This window comes from Furipterus horrens, unplaced genomic scaffold (assembly GCF_987537825.1).
Source record: "Furipterus horrens unplaced genomic scaffold, mFurHor1.1.pri manual_scaffold_4, whole genome shotgun sequence".
NCBI classification, from domain to species: Eukaryota; Metazoa; Chordata; class Mammalia; order Chiroptera; family Furipteridae; genus Furipterus; species Furipterus horrens.
In genome coordinates, this window is record NW_028327174.1 from 23,370,909 (window position 1) to 23,393,447 (window position 22,539).

Consider the following 22,539-nt stretch of genomic DNA (forward strand, 5'->3'; position numbering starts at 1 on the left):
TGAAGAAAGGGAATTTATAGGCATTTGTCTATATAGTTCAAAGTGTTGCCTTTTTTTTACCTTCATTGCTTTTTCTGTTGCTTTGTAAACATTCATGTTTTACCATTATTTTTCTTTAGTCTTTTGATAAAAGAACCATATTGAACTTGGTTAGGAAAATGATTATTCTCTCATTTTTTATTTATATTAAAAGCTTTTATGAAAGAGTATCATAGGTGAAAGAGCTATAAGAAGGAGAGAATATGAGTGCATATCATGTAAATTGGGAAATTAGATATTTGTTCCATTTTTGAGATAATACTCTTTCGAGTATAAGGAGGATACCGTGGAGACTGTCATACATTTCTGAAACTGGTGAAGTCAATTTTGATTAATATCTAGCTTCCTGCTCCTACTTTCACAGCGTTCTAGTCTGCCATCAAGTCAATGTAGTAAAGAAAATTATATTTTATGAACTAAGAACACCTGAACAGTGATATTATTTTATAATAAGTGGCATCTTAGCTAAAGGATGTGATTATAAAGGAAATACCTAGTTTCAGAGAGACATTCATTTTTTAAAAAATATTTAAAGTACATCTTATTGATTAGGTTGTTACAGTAGTCCAAATTTTTTCCCTTTGCTCCCCTCCGCCCAGTACCCCTCTTACCCCAACAATCCCACCCCCCTTAGTTCATTTCCATGGGTCATGCATGTAAGTTCTTTGGCTTCACCCTTTCCTATATTTTTCTTAACTTCTCCCTGTTTATTTTGTACCAACCAATTATGCTTCTTAATCCCTGCACCATTTCCCCAGTCTCCTCCTTCCCCCTCCCAGCTGATAACCCTCCAGATGATCCCCATATCTATGATTCTGTTCCTATTCTGGTTTGCTTAGTTGGATTCTGTTTTTAGTTTTTATTTCAGTTGTTGATAGTTGTGAATTTGTTGTCATTTCAATGTTCATAATTTTGATCTTCTTTTTCTTAAATAAGTTTCTTTAACATTTCATACAATAATGGCTTGATGATAATGAACTCTTTTAGCTTTACCTTGTCTGGGAAACACTTCATCTGTCCTTCCATTCTAAATGATAGCTTTGCTGGATAGAGTAATCTTGGTTGTAGGTCCTTGCTTTTCATCACTTTGAATATTTCTTGCCAGTCCCTACTTGCCTGCAAAATTTCTTTTGAGAATTCAGCTGATAGTCTTATAGGCACCTCTTTGTAGGTAACTCTGCTTTTCTCTTGCTGCTTTTAAGATTCTCTCTTTATTTTGAACCTTTGGCATTTTAATGATGATGTGTCTTGCTGTGGTCCTCTTAGGGTCTAGCTTGTTTGGGACTTTCTGTGCTTCCTGGACTTGTATATTTATTTCCTTCGCCAAATTTGGGAAGTTTTTCTTCATTTTTTCATGTAAGCTTTCAATTTTTTGCTCTTCCTCTTCTCCTTCTTGTTACAGAACCCCTGGGCTGCTCCAATTGAGAACAAACCCACGGGCTCTTTAGTTAGGGGTCCGATTGCCTACCGCCAGAATTACAACTCTTAATACTTCAGTTGAGTGAAAAGAAAATTGTTTATTTAACAGTTACACATATCCTTGCCCCCCACCCCCACCAAACCTAGCCAGTTTTTAGGAAGGTCAGAAACACCGTTTCCCTACTTCCCAAACACAGTTCAGCTTTACCAGTAGCTGCTAATCATTCAATCTGATTGGGGAGGTCCTTTCTGTGCTGTGGTGCCCTTCAGCTCTCAATACAAAACCGCTGGGATTCTCAGCCTCCTTGCAAACTGTCTTCTTTCTGTAAACCGCGTGGATCACCTCTCCTTCTCCAGAGCACTCCTGCGAACACCCGCCAGCGAGGGAGACAGCCCCAGAGCGCACAGTCCTCCCTAAAGTGTTCGCAGCTAGCTGCCTATGTATTCCTGACTGCGTCCTCTGATGCAGTGGGTGTTGCCAACAGTTCTGACCACTCACAGAACCCCACGTAGGCTCTGTGTGCTTTCCATGCCGTCCCCTGGTTTAAGATTCCTCCCATCCACCTGAGGCCTTGGAAGCATCCAAGCAATTTTGCATAATGAAAGACACCAGCCATCAGCCTCAGGCGTGTGGAGGCATTCTGAAAGCTGCTTCCTTCTCCCCATCCCCCAGCCGCAAACTCTGGGGATTTTTGGACTCCCCTGTTTCTGTAACATTTTGGCACCCCTATGATTTGGATCACAGGGGTTCCCAAGCCTCTTCTCCTTTTTTTTCAATTCTTGTTTCCTCATTCTGTACTGGTTGACTTTTTTTTCCTTCCTTATGTTCCAAATCATTGATTTGAACCTTGGTTTCAGTCCCTTCACCATTGGTTTTGTGTGGATTTTCCTTCATTTTACTTCAGATAGCCTTCACTTCTTCACCTACGCGTTTGCTGTACTCAAGCATGTCTGTGAAGCCTGTGAGAATCTTTATCACCAGTGTTTTGAATTCTGCGTCTATTAGGTTGGCTATCTCCTCGTCACTTAGTTCTCACACTGAAACCTTGATCCGTTTGTTTGCCTCTGGGTCTTAGGTAGAACTGTTGCACCTGTTACATTGTAAGGGGTGGAGCCTTAGGTATTTGTCAGTACAGGGTGACCTGTTTCACCACAGTGTGGTGCTGTGTGTGGGGGAGGGGTCAGAGAGGGAACAATGCCACTTGCTCAGCACTCACCGGTTTTCCAGGCAGTTCTCCCACTTCCGTATGGGACTGGTGCCTCTCTAGCTGTTGCCCTGTCCGTTTTTCCTAGAGTGGGTTGGTCTGCAGACGTTCTAGGACCATGGGAGCCTCTTAAAAAAGCATATTCTGCTGAGAGACCAACAGTTTATTCCTCTGCCCCAGCCCCTACTGGTTTGCACAGTCAGAAGCAACGAGGCTTGATTTTCCTTGACTGGGCCATGAACTTCGCAGTCTGGTCAGGAGCTGGGAATGCTCCCCAGGTGTCCCTCTCTACTTTTTAAAATGTGTGACTGCGCTCTCCGCTGGCCTGCCGCTGCCGCCACTGCCTGTCTGGATGAGGATTTCTTATTTATATCTTTGTTGGACTTCCATGCAGCTTGATTTTCTAGAACTTCTGATTGTCTCTAGTTTTGAGGTAGTTGTATTCCTTCTTAGTTGTGGAGGGAGACCCAGTGTGTCTGTCTAGGCCTCCATCTTGGCCCGAAGTCCCAGAGAGACATTCTTTAGTGATCATTTCGTCGTCGGCAGCCGTCCGTCTCGAGAGACGATGGTGTAGCTTCTTAAGAGTCCATCTGCACCGCCGAGAATGGCTGTGCAGTCCGACTCGGGAGTGACATGGTATCTTGTCTCCTCCCGTGTTGAATCGACATCTTGCGATGACGCTGAAGCTACAGAGCCTGGGCAGGGCAATATGGAGGGTCTGCTGTTGCCCATGCAGCAGACCCCCCCTCTCTTCGCAGCTGAAGGGTCCAAGGGAAAGACGGAGTCGATACAGCTTGGGTTCAAGTGCGCCGCAGGAGTTGCCGGTGTTGATCACAACATCAAACCGCCTTAGGGACTCCGGCTCCGGATTTTCTGTCGGGGTTTACTCCCTTAGCCTTTCCCCTGAAGAGGTATGCCGCAAGGCAGCGGAGGTTTTTTGGAGTCAGAGTTTTCCTTCTCTGATGTACCCTGACTGGAAGATCGAACCAGCGACACTTAGCTCGCAGGCCGACGCTCAATCCACTGAGCTAAACCAGCCAGGGCTTTTATTGATAAACATTATTAGTGGGTAACGGGATAACTTAACTAACACTAGTAGTTGGGTGTTTCTGAGACTCTTCTGATCCTTTGATCATGTTATTTATTTATTTTTTGTACCTTTAATATCTATGAAAATCAACCGTAGGCACTGTGGCTTATTTGGTTGGACCATCATCCTATAGACCCAAAGGTTGTGAATTCAATTCCTGATTGTGGCACGTACCCAGGTTGTGGGTTCAATCTTTGGTTGGGGTGCATATGAGAAGCCAGCCAATCAGTGTTTTGCTTTCAAGTTGATGTTTCTCTCCCTCTCTCCCCCTTCCTCTTTCTAGAGGCAATGAAAAAGTGTCCTCGAGTGAGGATTTTAAAAAAATACCTACAAAAATCATCCTCCTCCCCAAACAGGGTGTTTTCCCTTTTTTCCATCTTTCTTCTTAATGCTTTTATGTCTCTACCACTTATTCCCATTCTTTCTCATTTCTAAGAGCAATTCAGATAATTTCTGATGGACTTTTGGATAAAGGAAAGAAGGTAGAATTATTTATTTTTATATCTATATTTATATAGCTATAGATAGATCTATCCCAGATTGTGTTTTGTTTTGTTTGGAGTGGATTGAAAAGAATTGGAGACATTAGAATTCATTGGGAGAGAAAGCCTTGCTTAAAACCTGAGGCATCACAAAGTTGACATTAAAAAGTACAGTTTTGTTAAATCACACAATGCACACACATACACACGCACACAGGAAGAGTGGGTGGGGGGATTAATTTTAAGGAATTGGTAATTTGCTCCAGTGATTATGGGCCTGGCAAATTCACCACCTGTGGGGTTGGCCAGTGGGCTGGAAACTCAGGATTTCTCTGTTACAGTCTTGTTGCAGTTTCTCTGGGAAATCTGTTTTACTCTAGTCCTTCAATTGATTAGATAAGGCCTATCCATAGTATAGAGGGTAATCTCCTTTACTAAAAATCAACTGACAGTACCAGGCTGTTTTGATAACTACAGCTTTGTATATAGTTTGATATTAGGTAGTGTGATTCCTCCAACTTTATTTTTCTGTCTGAGGATCGCTGTTGCTATTCGGGGCCTTTTGTGGTTCCATATAAAATTTTGAAATATTTGTTCTAGTTCTGTGAAATATGTCATTGGAATCTTGATAGGAATTGTGCTGAATCTATAGATTCCTTTGCCTAGTACGGACATTTTAATGATGTTAATTCTTCCTATCCATGAACATGGTATGCGCTTCCATTTATTTGTATCTTTAATTTCTTTCTTCAGTATCTTATAATTTTCCATGTATAGTTCTTCTACATCCTTGGTTAGGTTTATTCTGAGGTATTTTATTCTTTTGAAGCAATCATAGATGAGATTGTTTTCTTAATCTCCTTTTCTTTTAGTTTGTTTTTGGCATATAAAAATGCAGTTGGTTTCTGGATAATAAACCCACACCTTTATAGTCAATTAATATTCGACAGAGGAAGCAAGCACATACAATGGGCTACAGATAGTGTATTCAATAAATGGTGTTGGGAAAATTGGACAGATACATGCAGAAAGATGAAACTAGACCACCTTCTTATACCACACAAAGAATAAATTCAAAATGGATCAAAGACTTAAATATTAGACCCGAAACCTTAAAAATACTAAAAGAAAATATAGGCAGCAAAATATTGGGTATTGCTCATAGAATTTTTTTATTGGTTATATCTCCCCAGGCAAGGGAAACAAAAGGAAAAATAAACAAATGGGATTACATCAAACTAATAAGTTTTTGCACAGCAAAGGAAAACATCAACAAAATAAAAAGACAACCCACAGAATGGGAAAGCATATTCGCAGATACATCTGATAAGGGGTTAATATCCAAAGTTGATAAAGTACTTACAAAACTCAACACCAAAAAAACAAACAACCCATTCTCTAAAGAGGAAATACAGATGGCCAATAGACATGAAAAATGCTCAATGTCACTAATCATCAGATAAATGCAAATTAAAATTGCCATAAGATACCATCTCACACCTATCAGAGTGGCTATCATCAATAAGTCAACAAAGAAGTGCTGGTAAGGATGTGGAGAAAGGGACAACTTTTTGCACTGTTGGTGGGAATGCAGATTGGTGCAGCCACTGTAGAAAGCAGTATGGAGATACCTCAAAAAATTAAAAATGGATCTGCCTTTTGACCCAGTGGTCCCACTTCTGGGAATATATCTGAAGGAACCCAAAACACTAATTCAAAAGAACACAACTACTCCATGTTATTTATAATCACTAAGCTATGGAAGCAGCCCAAGTGTCCATCAGTAGATAAGTGGATAAAACAACTATGGGACATTTACACAATGGAATACTACTTGGCCATAAAAAGAAGAAAATTTTATCTTCTGGACAGTATGGATGGACCTGCAGAACATTATGCTAAATGAAATAAGCCAGTCAGAGAAAGACAAATGCCATATTATTTCACTCATATGTAAAATCTAATGAACAAACTCAACTAACAAGCAAAACAGAGACAGACTTGTAGATGGAGAATAGATGACAGCTAGTGTGGTGGTCGGGAGTTTGGGAGTGGAAGGGAGGGGTTGAGCTAAAAGGAAAAAGGACTCATGGATATGGACAACAGTGTGGTGATTGCTGTGCGAAGTGGGTATAAGGGGACTAAATGGTAATAGAAAATTGCAATAAAGATTAAACTTAAAAAAAGTCAACTGCTTGTAGATGTTAATCATATTTACAATACAAAATGCCTTGACAGCAACATGTAGACTAGTGCTGGACCAAATAGTTGGGCACCATTGACTGGTTGGGAGAGAGAGATTTAGTAGGTCAATGATATATTCAGGTTTCGATGGTATTAGTTGAAACTTGGCTGAGGATGACATTTCTAGAGAAAGGAGAGAAGGGTTTAAGAACCGAGCCTGAAGGTTATGTACAGAAGGAGAGCTGTCAGGAAAAGAGCCACAGAAAAGGAGACTATGAAAGAGTGCCTGTATGTAACTCAAGATAACATATGTTTATTTTTATCTACAAACCTGATCCAATTTTACATCCAAGACAATGGTGTCATTGAAAGCACATCTATAAGTCGCTGAATGGAGTAGATTTTAGTTTGTACATTAGTATTCATTATTTTTCTCCCAACTTTTTTTTTCTTTTTCTTTAGTCTTTTAATTCTGTGTTCATATGCTGTGTCTTATCTAGAGTAAAGAATTTTCCTAATAACAGTAAGAGGTGCCTTAGTGTCTTCATGGTAGATTGTGACTTTGCTTTTTCCTACCAGAATAAGTACCACTGGGAAGGGGCCTCACAAGAAAAATGAATAAATGAATTTATGTATGATTCCCATTTAATTAGCCTTGCCTAGACTATTTGAAGATGACATTGATTATTTATTTATTTACTTACTTATTTTTAAAGATATTTATTTTTAGAGAGAGGGGAAGGGAGGGAGAAAGGTGATGAGGGGGAACATGGATGTGAAAGAAGCAGCAACTGGTTGCTTCTTGCATGCGACCTTTTGGTTTGCAGGATGGCGCTCAGTCCACTGAGCCACATCAGCCAGGGTGACAGTCATTTTTTAAAAAATGATGTGCCTGTCCAGAAGTTTTCATGGGAAAACTATCTCTAATATAAAAGCAACTTCTCTTTGAATTTCTTTTTATTTCAAAAGTACTTTAGCAGTTAATCAGTAGCACTTATTTCATATCTGATATTTACATGTACATTGTTTTTCTTGATACTCTGGGGGAAATAAAGAAATAGAAGATGGGAATTAGTTGATTGGAGTTTATATTCTAAGAGGAGAGATATTATATTTTTGTGTATATATGGACACTTGCAAATGCTGTGTTTATTTTACACTGTTGGAGAGTAAACTCTTTTCTCACAGATACTGTATCGGATAACTAAACCTGTTATTTTAAATGTCAGAGGGGAAAAATCACCCACTTTATTTTACAGACTCTTCTGTATTTTAAAACAGGGAATATACTTTGAATTTTTTTTTTTTTTATGACTAAGGACTATCATTTTTGGGGGGCTCCTGGACTGTGTTTAAATAATAGGGGGAGGAGGAGGCTATTGGAGGGGGTGTCAACCTGCTGGTTCCTTTCTGGCTTAGAGGAAGGTATTGGTGCCAGACCATGGGGGTGGGGGTGGGGAGGGGGGTGATGAGCCTCTGCCTTTGGGGTTGGAGAGTCTTCACCTGACCATTTCTTGGGTATGGTTAGATGTGACTCTCCATGGAGCAGACTAAAAAAGACAAGCAGCCTCCGCAGCAGCTGCTGTGGGTACAGAGGATGGCCAGTCGCTCTTTCTGTGGAAATAGGAGTGGGCCATTAGGCAGAGGAGAGATTGTACCCTTTTATTCCTTGGCCATAAGCTGGTCTCAGGAGATCACTAAAGTTATAGTGGATAAAAAGTCTGAGCAGGTGTCACTAGATGATACCGGCACCGATGGAACCATAATTAACAAGCTGAAGTTCGTTAAGAAGTAAGTGTGCCCTTTACAAACAGTAGATGTCATCTACTGGGGGTATAGGAATAATGAATTGGATACAATATGACATACCTCTGAATTTTTACGTGAAAAACAAGGCATAACAAGAATCTTTTGAAGCTGATAAAATGTATTCCACATGACCAAAGATACTTCAGTTCCATGTGAGGTGATGATCCTGTCATGTTGCCTGACACTTAGCAATCTTTGAGAAACCACAGCCGTTGACACTGATGTCGGACTTCTTCAACACTGCCTCTGCTTCTTTCACAGTCATCTTTTGTAGGGCGAGAGCATTCTTTCAATTCCACGTTCCGGGTGCAGACATCCCTTCTGAGAGGATGTGGCAAATGAATTGTTTCAACTCTCCCAGACAGAGAGGGAACATCTTTTTCTTTGTTAGAACCCTAGGATTAAGAGAATTTGAACCCGGTAAGAAGAAGGTGAAAGGAGATGGGGGAGCCTAATCTGAACCTGCAGTTGTTTGTTGCATGCTAGTGTAGAAACACCCCAACTTTCCTGAGGCTGTGAAGCCTGACGAGATGGGATGCTCATGTGCTTCATCTGTCAGGAGTGGCTGTACAGCTGTGTGACATTGGCGTCCTGGACTGCTCTTTACTGTCTGACTATAGAATCACTGAAAACACCATGTTGTGTTACTGTTGCAGCCTGGGGATTTTCTGAGTGACATGTCAGTATTGGCAGAATGTTCCTGCTTTCCAGTTGCCCATGGCCGTAATGTCTCATCCTGATTTCTCTTGAGGCCACAACTGCTATGCAGTTTTAGACAGTGAAATTCAGTCATTGTTGAACAGACGACATTCAAGAACTAAATGTCAGGGGAGGAACAGAGACAGCTTTGGAGTTTTGGAGGTCAAGGACAAAGTGTTTCAAAAACTACCCAATAGAAACATACAAGGGCATTTTACAGTTAGCCTCTCAAGTGAAACTGGGGTCTCTATTAGGTACTATGGTTTGGCTTTTCTTTAGTGGAGCTTTTTCCTTCTGAGTGTGACCCTGCCTTGTGGCCTGGAGGCTCTATAAGGCCACATCCTGTCTTCTCAGTGTGTAAGTTATTACCATATCTTACCTAGGGCTTGAGTGGGTGCATTCTTGATCACAGCTGAGGAACAAGGGCACAGAGGGCCAGGAGGCTCTGGGCATGAGGCATCCCCTTTGCGGGTTACTTGGGTCTTGGCCTGATGCTTCATAACAGCTGAGAGCTCAGCCCTCCCTTTTCCACAGCTACAAGCCCCTCTTTCCTGCGTATCTCCCATATAATTTTATTCCTTTCCTGCTTTCCAGTGAGTGGTATCTTTGAGGTCATGGGGCAGACATGGCAGGCCAAGGTTTCTGTGTGTGTGTGTGTGTGTGTGTGTGTGTAGTGCGTCTGTCCCATGATGTTCTGGGCTTAACTACATTGTGTGTCTGGAGCAGACCCTTCTGGCTGAGACCCTGGAGAGCCCATGAGTGGTGCATGAGGGACCAGTTCTAAGCTACTGCTATGCTGGAAGCCAACTATATGTATGGTCATTGCTTCCTCTAGTCTTTGCCCTTGTTCTTCTCTGTTAGGTTTGCCGCGTCACCTGGAATAATACTAGAAATTCTATTTTTGGGGGGAAAAATAGTTTTCTGTTGAAATCACCTCTTACATTTTTTAGTAAAACTTCATTTCTGAGGAAGTTAATTTTCGACTGTTGTCTTGCTCATGATGTAAACTCTGAGAAGCAAAACTATTTATAGAAGGAAGTTCTTTTTTGCATGCTGGTAAACAAGCTGTGTTTATTTAAAAAAATTCTATTTAAAGAAAATAAAAACACTGAGTAAGGGCATGCTGTTCTGATTAGAATAAACAAATTTTAGTGAAAGGACTTAGTGGGAGAGCTATGGGAATATGTTCTTGATGATTGCAGTCTATATCCAGATGGGATTTGCATTTTGGGAGAGGGGATAAATCAGTAGGTAATCAGATTAAAGCATATCCTAGACAATATATAATACAGGGAATGGCATTGAAAGTTTGTGATAAGTGACCTTCTGTAATTATAAAACTGCAGTGCTAGCTTCCCCAGTGAGAAGTGGAAAAACCTTATTTCAGGGCAGGTTGTTAGTTTCCATATTTTTAGTGGCATAAAAACTTAATTTGAATGAAAGGGGAAAAGTCATAATATTACCCTATTATCCTGTTTGTAGAGTTACTATGTAATCACAGCATTTATTTGTATGAAAGCCAGAAATTAAGTAGATTTCTTGAATTGTATGTGTATTTTCTCTTCCATCCAGAAAGAGTTTACATTCAGGACGAAATAATCAAGAAAAGGAAGAATAAGAAGATCAAGATGTGTAGCTCTGTGGCTGCCAAATTGTGGTTTTTGACTGACCGTCGGATCAGGGAAGACTATCCCCAAAAAGAGATCTTACGAGCATTGAAGGCCAAGTGTTGTGAAGAGGAGCTGGACTTTAGGGCTGTGGTGATGGATGAAGTGGTGCTGACAATTGAGCAAGGAAACCTGGGTAAGTCTGTACTAAGTAATTTTTTTGATTTTTACTTAGTACATGGTGATTCTGCCTGATTCAGGAATAATTAAGACAAAGGCATCAATAATAGCCTTAGCATACCAAGGGTTAGCTAATCTTAAAATCTAGTATATTTTCTGAAAGAAATGGAAACATTGGTATTTATTAAACCCCTTATTATTTAGGAAATAGTTGTGAGGGAAATTAAAGATAACCTACTAGTTGTCTTCTATTATTACTATCTTCTAGTTTTAAAATACCTTGTAATTTGCCCTAGCTGGTGAGGCTCAGGATTGAGCACCGGCCTGTGAACCAAAGGGTTTGATTCCCAGTCAGGGTACATACCTGGGTTGTGGGCCAGGTCCCCAGCTGGGGGCATGAGAGAGGCAACCACACATTGATGTTTCTCTCCCTCTTTCTGCCTCCCTTTCCCTCTCTAAAAAATAAATGAACTCTTAAAGGAAATAAATAAATAAAATACCTTGTAATTTTGGGGGAGGTTCTTTTAAAATGAATCCAAATCCATGTGTGATTCTTACATTAAAAAAAAAGAAAAAATTTTACTTATTTATTTTTAGAGAGAGGGGAAGAGAGGGAGAGAAACATTGATCAGTTACCAGTCACCTCTTGGACTCCATTAACTGGTGACCTGGCCTGCAACCCAGGCTTGTGGCCCAACCAGAACTGAACCTGACCTTTTGGTCTGCAGGATGATGCCCAACCCACTGAGCCACACCAGTCAGGGCCTTACTTTATTATTATTTTTTTATAAAATACTTTATACATATGGTGTAAAATACTAATAACGTTTTTTAAATGTACAAGTATCCTAATGATTTGACTCAATTGATAATAAGCATTTCTAGTATTGGATTGGCCAAAAAGTCCATATGGTCTGTTCTGTAAAATAACAGATACATTTTTCATTTTCACCAGTAACTTGAATGATTTGGATATTTTGAGTATGTTGGCTATCTCCCATTATTGGCTTCTAGTGAGTAGAGGCCAGGGGTGCTGCTAAACATCTCTGAATACATAGGACCGCCCCACAGCAATGAATTATTTGGTCAAAATGTCAATAGTACCAAGAAACTTTGCAAACCACTTTTGGCACGTTTGATCAGTCAGAGCACCTTCTCCATACACTGCACAAATCCTTTCTTGAGTTTCAGTTGCATTTTTACCTTTCTTTAAATAATAAAGCATGATATGCCGAAAATGTTGCATATGTTCTTCCGTCATCATTATTAAAATGGATGCACAAAATAAGTTTTTTTTTAAATGCACGCTGATGTGACAGTTGTCACAATACAGTCTAGCAAAATTGTTTCAAATGAAGTTAAAGACAACTAAGCAGTACTAGAAGCCATTGTATGGAAAAAATGAAATGGGTGTTTGGCCCATTCATTATTTCTAATATTTCATATTTGTTTTAGGATTATAGGGTAAGACATCTTGGAAAAATAGAAATTCTTTAGGACTAACTTTCAGGAATTTTTATTTTCGCCAAGAACTTTATTGATTTGGATATTTTGAGTATATTGGCTATCTCCCGTGTGGTATAACATTGATTGTTCTCAATTCATGTCTCAATTTGATCGCTCTCAACTTCAACTCCAGTGAGAAATTTCCATCATGAAACTTCGCAAACCACTTTTGACACATTTGCTCAGTCACAGCACCTTCTCTATATATTGCATGTATCTTTTTTTGTGTTTCAGTTGTGTTTTTATCTTCTTGAAATAATAAAGCATAATATGCCAAAAATGTTTATTTTCTTTCATCTTCAATTTTAAAATGGCTACACAAAAAATTACCAGTTTTGGTAAGTTTTTTAAGAAATGCACACTGATATGGCAGCTGTCAAAATACAATCTTAACAAAATTAATTAAAATGAAGTTAAAGACCACTAAATGCTACTAGAGCCATCTTATGGAAAAAAATGAAACAACTTTTTTGGCCAACCCAATAGGTAGTATATAAGTGGCATTTTTTATTAACTTTCAGAAAATACTTTATGGTTTAGTGATTGTATTGGGTAAGGATATACATTTTAGGTCATTTACTTGCTTTGTTACTGGAATGATAATAAAGTCACATATTTTAATTTCCTTATCATAAAATTGAGAGAGATTATTGTGAGAATTAATAATATGCAAAGTACAAATCTGCTATTGTAGGCTAATTTTATTCATGGGCTAGTTAATAGATTCAGAATCTTGCCTGATTAATAGATTTAAGTAAGTAGAATCTCTTAGAAAACACTCACTCTGTATTTTCAGCCTTCTTAACATTTACTTTTATTCTTAGTACCTTTAGTAAGAACCGCTATAGAAATGTTTCTAAGTCATTTCACGTGAGGGCACTATTTATTTTCTGTCTAGGTCTCTTAATATATGTGCCTACATCCTACATATATATATATCAGCACATATATTGTAGGATTTTTTTTCTATTTCTGCAAAAAACATTGGGAATTTGCAATGGATTTCATTGACTCTGTAGATCCCTTTGGGTCCAATTCATGAACATGAACATTATTTATTTAATTTCTTTGAGCAGTATTTTGTAGTTTTCATTGTACAAATTTTTCACCTTGTTTTAAGTTAATTTCTAAGTATTTTAATTTTGATGCTATTGTAAATTGAATTATTTTTGTAAATTGTTAAATTGTTCATTTTTGGTATATAGAATGCAACTGATTTTTGTGTGATTTTTTAACTGCTATTTTGATGAATTTATTACTTCTACCAGGTTTTTTTTTTTTTTTTTTTTTTTTTTGAGTCTTTAGCATTTTCTTCATATAAGTTCATATTATTTGCAAAAAGAAATAAGTTTACTTCTTTCTTCGTTTTCAATTTGGGTGCCTTTTATTTATTTTTTCTTACCTAATTGGTAAGAAATTATCCAATTATGTTAAATACAAGTGGTGAAAGCAGGCGCATCCTTGCCTTGCTCCTGATCTAGTTAACTTTTATTCCTGTTTTGTTGAAAGTTTTTATTATTAAAGTGTGTTGAATTTTGTCAGATGCTTCTTTTGCATCAGTTTATCCTGTTGATGTGTATTACATTGATTTTCATATGTTGATTTACCCCTGTGTTATAGAAATAAATCTCACTGGTTCATGGTGTATAATCCTTTTAATATGCTGCTGAGTTCTGTTTACTAGCCTTTTGTTGAGGATTTTCTCATTAATGTTCATATAGGAATATCTATGTGCATTTTTCTTGTAGTGTCTTTGTCTTTTTTTTTTTTTTTTCTGTATAGAATGATTGGTTTTCTTTGTAACGTCTGGTTTTGATGTTAGGGTTATGCTGGCCTCACAGAATGAATTAGGAACTGTGTTCTCGCTTCAATTTTTGAAAAAGTTTGAGAAGGACTGGTATTAGCTCTTTAAAGATTTTATTTATTTTATAACTTTAAAAAATTTTTTTTTATTTTTAGAGAGAGGAGAAGGGAGGGAGAAAGAGAGGGAGAGAAACATCAATGTGCAAGAGAAACATTGGTTGCTTCAGGCACAACCTGGCCTGCAACCCAGGCATGTGCCTTGGTGAGGAATTGAAACAGCAACCTTTTGGTTTGCAGGCTGGCCCTCAATCCACTGAGCCACACCAGCCAGGGTTATTTATTTATTTTAGAGAGAGGAGAAGGGAGGGAGAAAGAGAGGGAGAGAAACATCAATGTGAGAGAGAAACATCTATTGGTTGCCCCAAGTGGGGACCAAACCTGCAACCCAAGCATGTGCCCTGGCCAGGAATTGAATTGGGAGCTGTTCAGGTATTAGCTCTGTAAATAATTTGGTGGATTTAACCAGTGAAGCCATTAAGTCTACTGTTCTTATTCATTGGGCTAATTCTGGTTCTTTGACACGTTTTCATTGTTGTGTTAGTAGATAAACCTATCCCTGCAAAGCAGTTATTTCAAATACTAATTAAAACATTTTGATTTATTATGCACATTTTTTCTTAACTATTCCCTTGGAAGTTTGCTTTTAGTTAATAGTTTGAGAGAGCTGCTATATACAGAGCATAATACTAGGCACTGTAGATTTATGTCTTTTTTTCTTTTATAAAATATAGCTTTATATATTTTTAATTATACAAATAACAAAAAGTACCTCTGTGTACAGATTAAGTCAAATATCAAATGAAATTTTGCCATCCATATATTGATCACATATATACATATAGATTTATAACATACATACTGTTCTTTAAATGTTTTTCACTTGTCAAGTGAATGTCCTCTGTGTGCCAAGATACTGTACCAGGCACTTGGAGATGTCAAGTTTAGCAAAACATAGTAGTCCATTGGTTCTTGTCTTCTTTAAGCTAAATGGAGGACACAGACATTACTCAGAGGTCAAAGAAATAGTTACACACTAAATGTTATAAAAGGAAAGTACAGTGTGATATGAAAGACCGCACCAGTAAATCTCATTAAATTGGGAAGTCAGAGAAGGCCTCATTAAGGAAGTGACACTAAAAGCTGAAGGTTGAGTAGCTATTATCCAAGAATAGAGGGAGAGGAGCAGTAAATGCATTGTCCTTTGGTAGGATTCCTTTGCCCATGAATTCCTAGGAGAGGAATTACTTTTCATTGCCAGACTGTTCCAGAAAGGTAGTACTAATGTGCCCTTTTCCAGTAGCCTCTTCAGTGTGATTGTTTCCATTTTAATATTAATTAGACAAGTAATGGCCAGGTTGAGCAGCTTTCTGCTTAATCTTTTGGGAATTTGGGACTGTCATTCTCAAGCCAGCTGGACAGTGGGATAATATAGTTGGGTATTACCTTAAGTGAGAAAATAAGCTGTTGAATATTAAAGGAAAAACAAATTTAGTATCTTCAATCATCAGGAAGACATATATTTTCTTCTAGGAATTTATCCCCTCTGCCCCCATTAAAGTAGTAGGTAGCTTTGATTATATTTAGTCTAAATGCTAAACTCGCCTACATTTTTGTTATTAAGTCTTCAATGAGATACTTGAATGAAATTTTATCTTCTCTGCCAGCACGAAGTGATTACGACTGTCTTGTCAGAGTGATTGCCTATCCCTTTCCAAAGTAGTTCAGGAAAGTAAATTGGGTTAGTTGTATCACTAATGCTTTAAACTCGTTCACATAGGAATCAAATTGCTTTTGGAAACGGCTGTAGTTTTCTATGTGATGTTGAGTGGTATAAATTAGAACAGAGCTGTATGAATATAAGTAGGATAAATTATAGACAGTTGTAGTGAGGTAAACTAGGAAACGTTACATTCTTGTAAATACAGGGTGCAGGAAAAGTAGGTTTACAGTTGTTTGTATGGAAAATGATACAATAATTAATACATGAATAAACTGTTTCATGACTCACAACTGTACACCTACTTTTGCCCCATCCTGTGAATAAGCAGGTCCTTATTTATAAGTGCCATGTCAAAATAATTTTATTGGTTATGGTGTGGGATGAGATAGTGGTGAAGTGTTAAAAATATTCCTTGTCTCCCTGCCCCCTATATGCTATTATCAGAGGTAACCAAAATTGTCCTACAAAATGATGTTATTAAATTGCAAAGACTAAATGTAATGTAGATAAAGTTGCTAGTTCAGTTCTTGGCCTGTGGTACATTCTTCCCTAAGTGTTTCTTACCCCTCTAGTTTTTTTGCTAACAGTACATGGATTTCCTTTTGAGAAAGGTGTAGACTTGAAAGGTCTTCACGTTTGTGGGGTCTTCCTCCAGCTTCTTTTTCGTGGAGAGAATACTTAAGAAATGTTTTGAATGTCTGTCTATGTTTTAGATTGTATTGGGTGCCAATCAATCCATATGTACAAAGTTATAATATATAATTGTAGGCCACTAGCCAAATAACCTCACAGGCTTTCTATCTAAGAAATAAGTAAATTAGCCCTGAGGGGTGTGTGGCTCAGTTGCTTGGGCGTTGTCCCCCAAAGTGAAAGGTTGCTGGGTTCCTGGTCAGGGCACATGCCTTGGTTGTGGGTTCAGTCTCCAGTTGGGGAGCTGCAAGAGGCAACTGATTGTTGGTTCACTCCCTCTTTCTCCCTCCTTTCCCCTGTCTCTTAAAAATAAATAAATAAAATCTTTAAAAAAAAGAAATAAGTAAACTGAACAGTTGTTATTAAAAAACTTACAAAGGAAAATGTACAAACAAATCAACCAGGCCGAACACTGGCCAGAGTGATGGGGTGGGTCTCTTTAGCATGGTGTCCTGCCCCGTTATGGGCAAGCTAGGCTACAGGTTGGAAGTCTGCCTTGAATTTGAGTAGTTTGACTTAAGGATAGAAGGAGAAAGTTTGGAAGTGAATGATTTTGGTGTGATGACTTGATGAAACTATAGGTTGTTTTTTGTTTCCTGGACTTCCAGAATTGCTCTGGTCTTTTTTTTTTTTCTTCCTGAGCCTGGTTTTATCAGCATTCTTTTTTTAATTTAGTTCTGTGCACAATCCTATATCTATACATTAAGTTTTTTTCTTGCTTAAATTAGCTAGAGATATTTTAGCTGCTTATACATGATATACCCTTAACTGATACAGGAATTAAGCCTTCAGAGATTTGGTTATTTGGCAGAGGGCAGAAATCAATTAGGACTCCTTTTCTTATCCCATAATGGAAATCTAGTAACCCATAGTACACAGTGGTGAAACTGGTAATTAAGTAATTACCTTTATTCACTTGGACCCATGGTCTTGTTGAGGATAAAGCTTGGGGGAATCTGATATATGTTGCCACAGAGAACTTTTAAAAGAGGATGAGGGGATGAGAATGGTCTCCTGAAGGCATCAGGGAACTTAAGCAAAGAAATGAATGAGGCAGTTAAACCTCCACATTCTTTCTTCGAGGCAAGTAATGGAGTTCCAGGGTTTACGTGTGTTGGGACTATAGGTCCAACCTAACCATTAGGAGTCTTCCAGCTAATAGGCTGCTTAGGAAATTAGCCAAGCTAGAGATTTGGAGGGAAGTCCTGTGACATAATGAAAAGAACTTGGACTTTAGAGCTAGTTTGCTCTAGCTGTCCTGGCTGATCTATTTATTTGTTTATTAAATTATTTATTTGTTTGTTTATTTTATTTTTAGAGAGAGGGGAAAGGAGAAAGAGAGGGAGAGAAACATCACTGTATGGTTGCCTCTCACTTGCACCCCCAACTGGGGACCTGACGTGCAACATAGTCATGTGCCCTGACTGGGAATAGAACCAGCGACACTTGGCTCTCAGGCTGACGCTAAATCCACTGAACCACAGCAGCCAGGGCTTTGATCTATTTATTAAACCAAACCTTTGCATTTGGTCAGACTGGTTGTCTTGTTTTGATGACTACTAAATTAAATCTTTTGGTCAGTTCTATGACAAGTGGGAATAAAAATTAAAAGCTCTACTTGTGATGTGTGCAATTCCCCTGGTATGGTATCTGACACATAGTAAATATTCAGTAAGTGATACAATTATTTATTGTATGAATGTGATATTCTTTTACTGTTTATGCACAGTGCTTTTGACAGTTGTGAAACTGACGATTCTCTAAGACTGTTCTCTGAGAGGTACACAAGTGACAGGTCATGAAAGAACTTAGAGTAATGAATGTAGATACTAAGTTGAGCTAGGAACAGCCCGGAAGAATTTGTCTCACCTCTTAGAATTCAAGTTTTAAAATTATATTTTTTTTACAGACACAATAACAGTATTCAAAGTCTTTTTATTTTTTCTTACAAACAACTTATTTAATTCTGGTACTAGTCCTATGAGGTTTGTACTATTATTGTCTTTATTTCACAAATGAGAAAATGAAATCCTACGTTGGTTAAACGGTTTGCTTAAGTGCTGGAACCAAGATTTAAAGTCAGATGGTCTGTCTTTAGAGCTTGGGATATATTTATATTTCTCCCCTTTTTCTACATACAAGGTAGTATACTATACTCTCTGTCTTGCTTTTTCTCTTCCATTATATTCTGTAGGTTATCCTATGCAGATAATCATACATGAAAGTGACAGTTTTCTATTTTCTATCTTTTAAATTTATTTTTCTTATTTTATTAGATTAAATAGCACCTCCAATGTAATGTTGAATAAGAATTATGATAAGTGAGCACACTTGTCTAATGCCTGATCTTAGAGAGCTACAATTTTGTTCCAATAAATAAACCTGATGCTTAATTTTTTTTTTTTTTTTGCAAATACCCTTTACCAGATTAAGGAAATTCCCTTCTCTTACTAGTGATGTTTTATTTATTTTTTTAAACCACATACCCATCATTAATGGTCAGTTTATTTTTAGCTATTTTAGTGGGTATGAAATGGAAGCTAATTGTTGGTTTCATATCCCCACTGACTAATGAGGTTGAGTATCTGCATGTATTTTTTTTAGGTATCCTCACTTATAAAATACCTATTCAAGTCTCATCCATTTTGCTATTGTATTAGTTTCAGGTGCACAGCATAGTTAGAAAATCATATACTTTACAAAGTGTTTTGCCTGCTATTTCTAGCACCCCACTGGAACCATACATAGTTATTACAATATTATTGACTGTATTTTCTATGCTGTACTTTACATCCCCATAACTGTTTTGTAAATACCAACCTGTACTTCTCAATCCCTTCACCTTTTTCAACTAGCTCCTAGCCCCCTGCCCCCCTTGCAACCATTAGTCAGTTCTCTGTATCTGTGAGTCTGTTTCTGTTTTGTTTGCTCATTTATATTCTTCAGATTCTACATTGAAGTGAAACCATACAGTATTTGTCTTTCTCTGACGGACTTATTTAACTTAGTATACCCTTTTTTATAAGTGGTAAGATTTCGTTCTTTTTTATGATTGTGTAATATTCCGTTGTATATATGTATCAAAGCTTTTTTATCCCGTCATCTATTGGTGGGCACTTGGGTTGCTTCCATAGCTTTTGCCTTTTAACATTCTTAATGGTGTCTTGATAAGTAGAAGAATTCACTTTTAGTAATACGTAACCTAACTTATCTTATTGTTTATAGTTGATTCTTTTTGTGCCTTGTTTTAAAAAATCTTTCCATACTCTGAGGTCATGAGGATAGCCCTCTTTTCCAGCTTTTAGAGAGTATAATGTTTTGTCACTCACGTGCATATTTATAATCTACCTGAAATTCATTTTTGTGTATGATGATAGGTAATGGTAAAATTTCATTTTCTTTCTATTTGAATACGTTGTCCCAGCACCTTTTACTAAGGAGTCGTCGGACCTTACTCCATTGCTCTTCTGTGTTGCCTTTGTAATAAATCTATTTATAGATGGGTTTATTCCGTTCCTTTGTTCTAATTGTGCCTCTTTTCACCAATACCTTACTGACTTAATTTACTGTAGTTTTGCGATATCCAGTACAGTAAGTGTTCTCTCACATCTTTAAGAATATCTAGCTAGTCATGTTCTATTGCATTTATATATAAATTTTAGAATCAGCTTGTCATGTTCCACAAAAGTACCATGTGAAATTTTGATTAGAATTATATTGAATTTATAGATCAATGTGGGAAGAAATGACACATACTGTATTGTGACTATGCGAATGCGTGCATGGTCAGTCTTTGTCTCTCTCTTTCTTTCTCTCCCCGGCCCCCGTCTTTAATACCTGTTTTGTGTTGTAATTTTACTCCCAGAGGTCATGCACATCTTATTAAATGCATCTTATTCCTATAAATTTTATGTTTTTTCTGCTACTGTAAAATTGTTTTATTTCTAACTCATTGTTGCTGGTTGAGTTTTGTACAATATATTGACAGTACTTCCCTTATTTCAGTAATTTGTGATACATACTGTTGGATTGTGTGCTTTCAAAAAAAGTATCATGGGCAGGTAATCAGTTTCAGATTTCCTTTCCATTCTTTATATCTCACTTTCTTTTCTTGACTGATTGCACAGAATAGGATCTCTGGGACAATGTTGGATCTAATAGTTATAGTGGATATCCTCGTCTCATTTCTGAGCTCAGAGGAGAACTTTTAACATTAAACTATTAAGCATGATATGACCTGGAGGACTTTTAAGATATCTTTGATCATATTAAGGAAGTTTCTTTCTACCCCAAGTATGCTAAAGAGGTTTTAAATCCTGAATACTTGGATTTTATGAAAGAGCATTTATACATTTATTGAGTGGTCATGTTTCTTTTTACTGTTTTGCAAATTACCTAATTGCTATTTATAAGTTAAATTTTTGTAATAAATTGAGCTTGCTTAAGAGTGTTATTGTTGTTATATTGCTGGGTTTAATTTAATATTTTGTTGAAGATTATGTATTTATGTTCACGAGTGAAATTGGCTTGTACCTTTCTTTTCTTGAAATGTCATTTTCAGTTTCTGCTAAGTTATGTTGTCCTGTTTTATAAAAGGCTGGGGAGTGGTTTTTATTGTTGTTCCTCTCTGTTTTATGGAAAAATTGTATAACATTGATTTTATTTCTTTTTTAAATGAATGGTGGAATTTACTTTTGAAAGCCATTTGTGCCTAGACTTTTTTTTGTGGAAAGGTTTTAATCGTTAATTTTCTTTAGTGATTATTGGGTTATTCAGATTATGCTTTTTTTTTTTTAAATCCTCAAGGATTTTTAGTTGTTGATGTTAGAGAGAGGGGGAAGGGGAGGGAGGGAGAGAGAGATTAAAGAGAAATATCTATGGGTTGCCTTCCTGTGCACTACCCCAACTGGGGATCAAACCCGCAACATTTTGGTGTACAGTATTCCCTCACTTATCGTGGCTATTACGTTCCAGAGCCCCCATGAAGTAGGAACCTTATAGTTATTCTACACTCTTAAACCTACGTAACTTTAATAACATATGTACACAGTACCGCAAAATCCCGTGATATAGCGAAAAATCCACGATAAATAATTAAATACAATATTTTTTAAAATCCCGCGATACAGTGAGGCCACGATAAGTGAACTGTGATATAGCGAGGGACTACTGTACCGGATGATGCTCCAACCAACTGAGTCACCCAGCCAGGGCCGGATTATGTGTTTCTTGTGGCAGTTTTTCTAGGAATTTTTGTACATTTTATCTAACTTTATTTCTTTTTTTTCTAGATCAGTTTTATTAGAGATCTAACAAATTAATGTTTTCTAGAAATCAGCTTTTTTGGCTTGGCTGGTGTTTTCTGTTGATGCTTGCTTTCTATTCAATTAATTCCTGCTCTTAAATTTTCTTTCTTCCACTTTGTGTATTTAGATATTAATGTGATTTGAATTATTTACTGTTGGTGTTTTGAGTTTGAGTTGATTAGTTTTTCTGCAACATTTATAGGGACAATCTTGTTTTAGGCCATATGGCTTCACACTCAGGCCAAGGTCTAAACACCTGCTCTGCTTCAAAACTGAGACAAGTTCAGATTTTAGTAATAATTGAGCGCATACTACGTGCCAAATGGTGCTGAGGATATGGCTGTGAACAAGATGGTCAGATTCTTTTCTTTTTTTAAAGTATATTTTATTGATTATGTTGTTACAGTAGTCCCATTTTTTTCCTTTGCTTCCCTCTGCCCAGTACCCCCCTTCCCTCCAGCAATCCCTTCCCCCTTAGTTCATGTTCATGGGTCGTGCGTATAAGTTCTTTGGCTTCACCCTTTCCTATATTATTCTTAACATCCCCCTGTCTATTTTGTACTGACCAATTATGCTTCTTAATCTCTGCACCATTTCCCCATTTCTCCTCCTTCCCTTTCCGAGCCGATAATCCTCCAAATGATCCCTATACCTTTGATCCTGTTCCTATTCTGGTTTGCTTAGTTGGATTCTGTTTTTAGTTTTTAGATTCAGTTGTTGATAGTTGTGAGTTTGTTGTC

The 22,539-nt window shown here is 37.5% G+C and overlaps 1 protein-coding gene across 3 annotated transcripts in view; it reads left to right on the plus strand.

Moving 5' to 3' along the window:
• RIMKLB (ribosomal modification protein rimK like family member B) overlaps positions 1 to 22,539 on the plus strand; it is a 46,999-nt gene that overhangs the window by 6,570 nt on the left and 17,890 nt on the right. For all 3 annotated transcript variants that reach the window (XM_090272828.1, XM_090272826.1, XM_090272827.1), the window contains exon 2: positions 10,500 to 10,730. In XM_090272828.1, coding sequence (XP_090128954.1) covers positions 10,556 to 10,730 — 175 coding nt within the window. In that variant the 5' untranslated portion in view covers positions 10,500 to 10,555. The remainder of the gene's footprint in view (positions 1 to 10,499; positions 10,731 to 22,539) is intronic.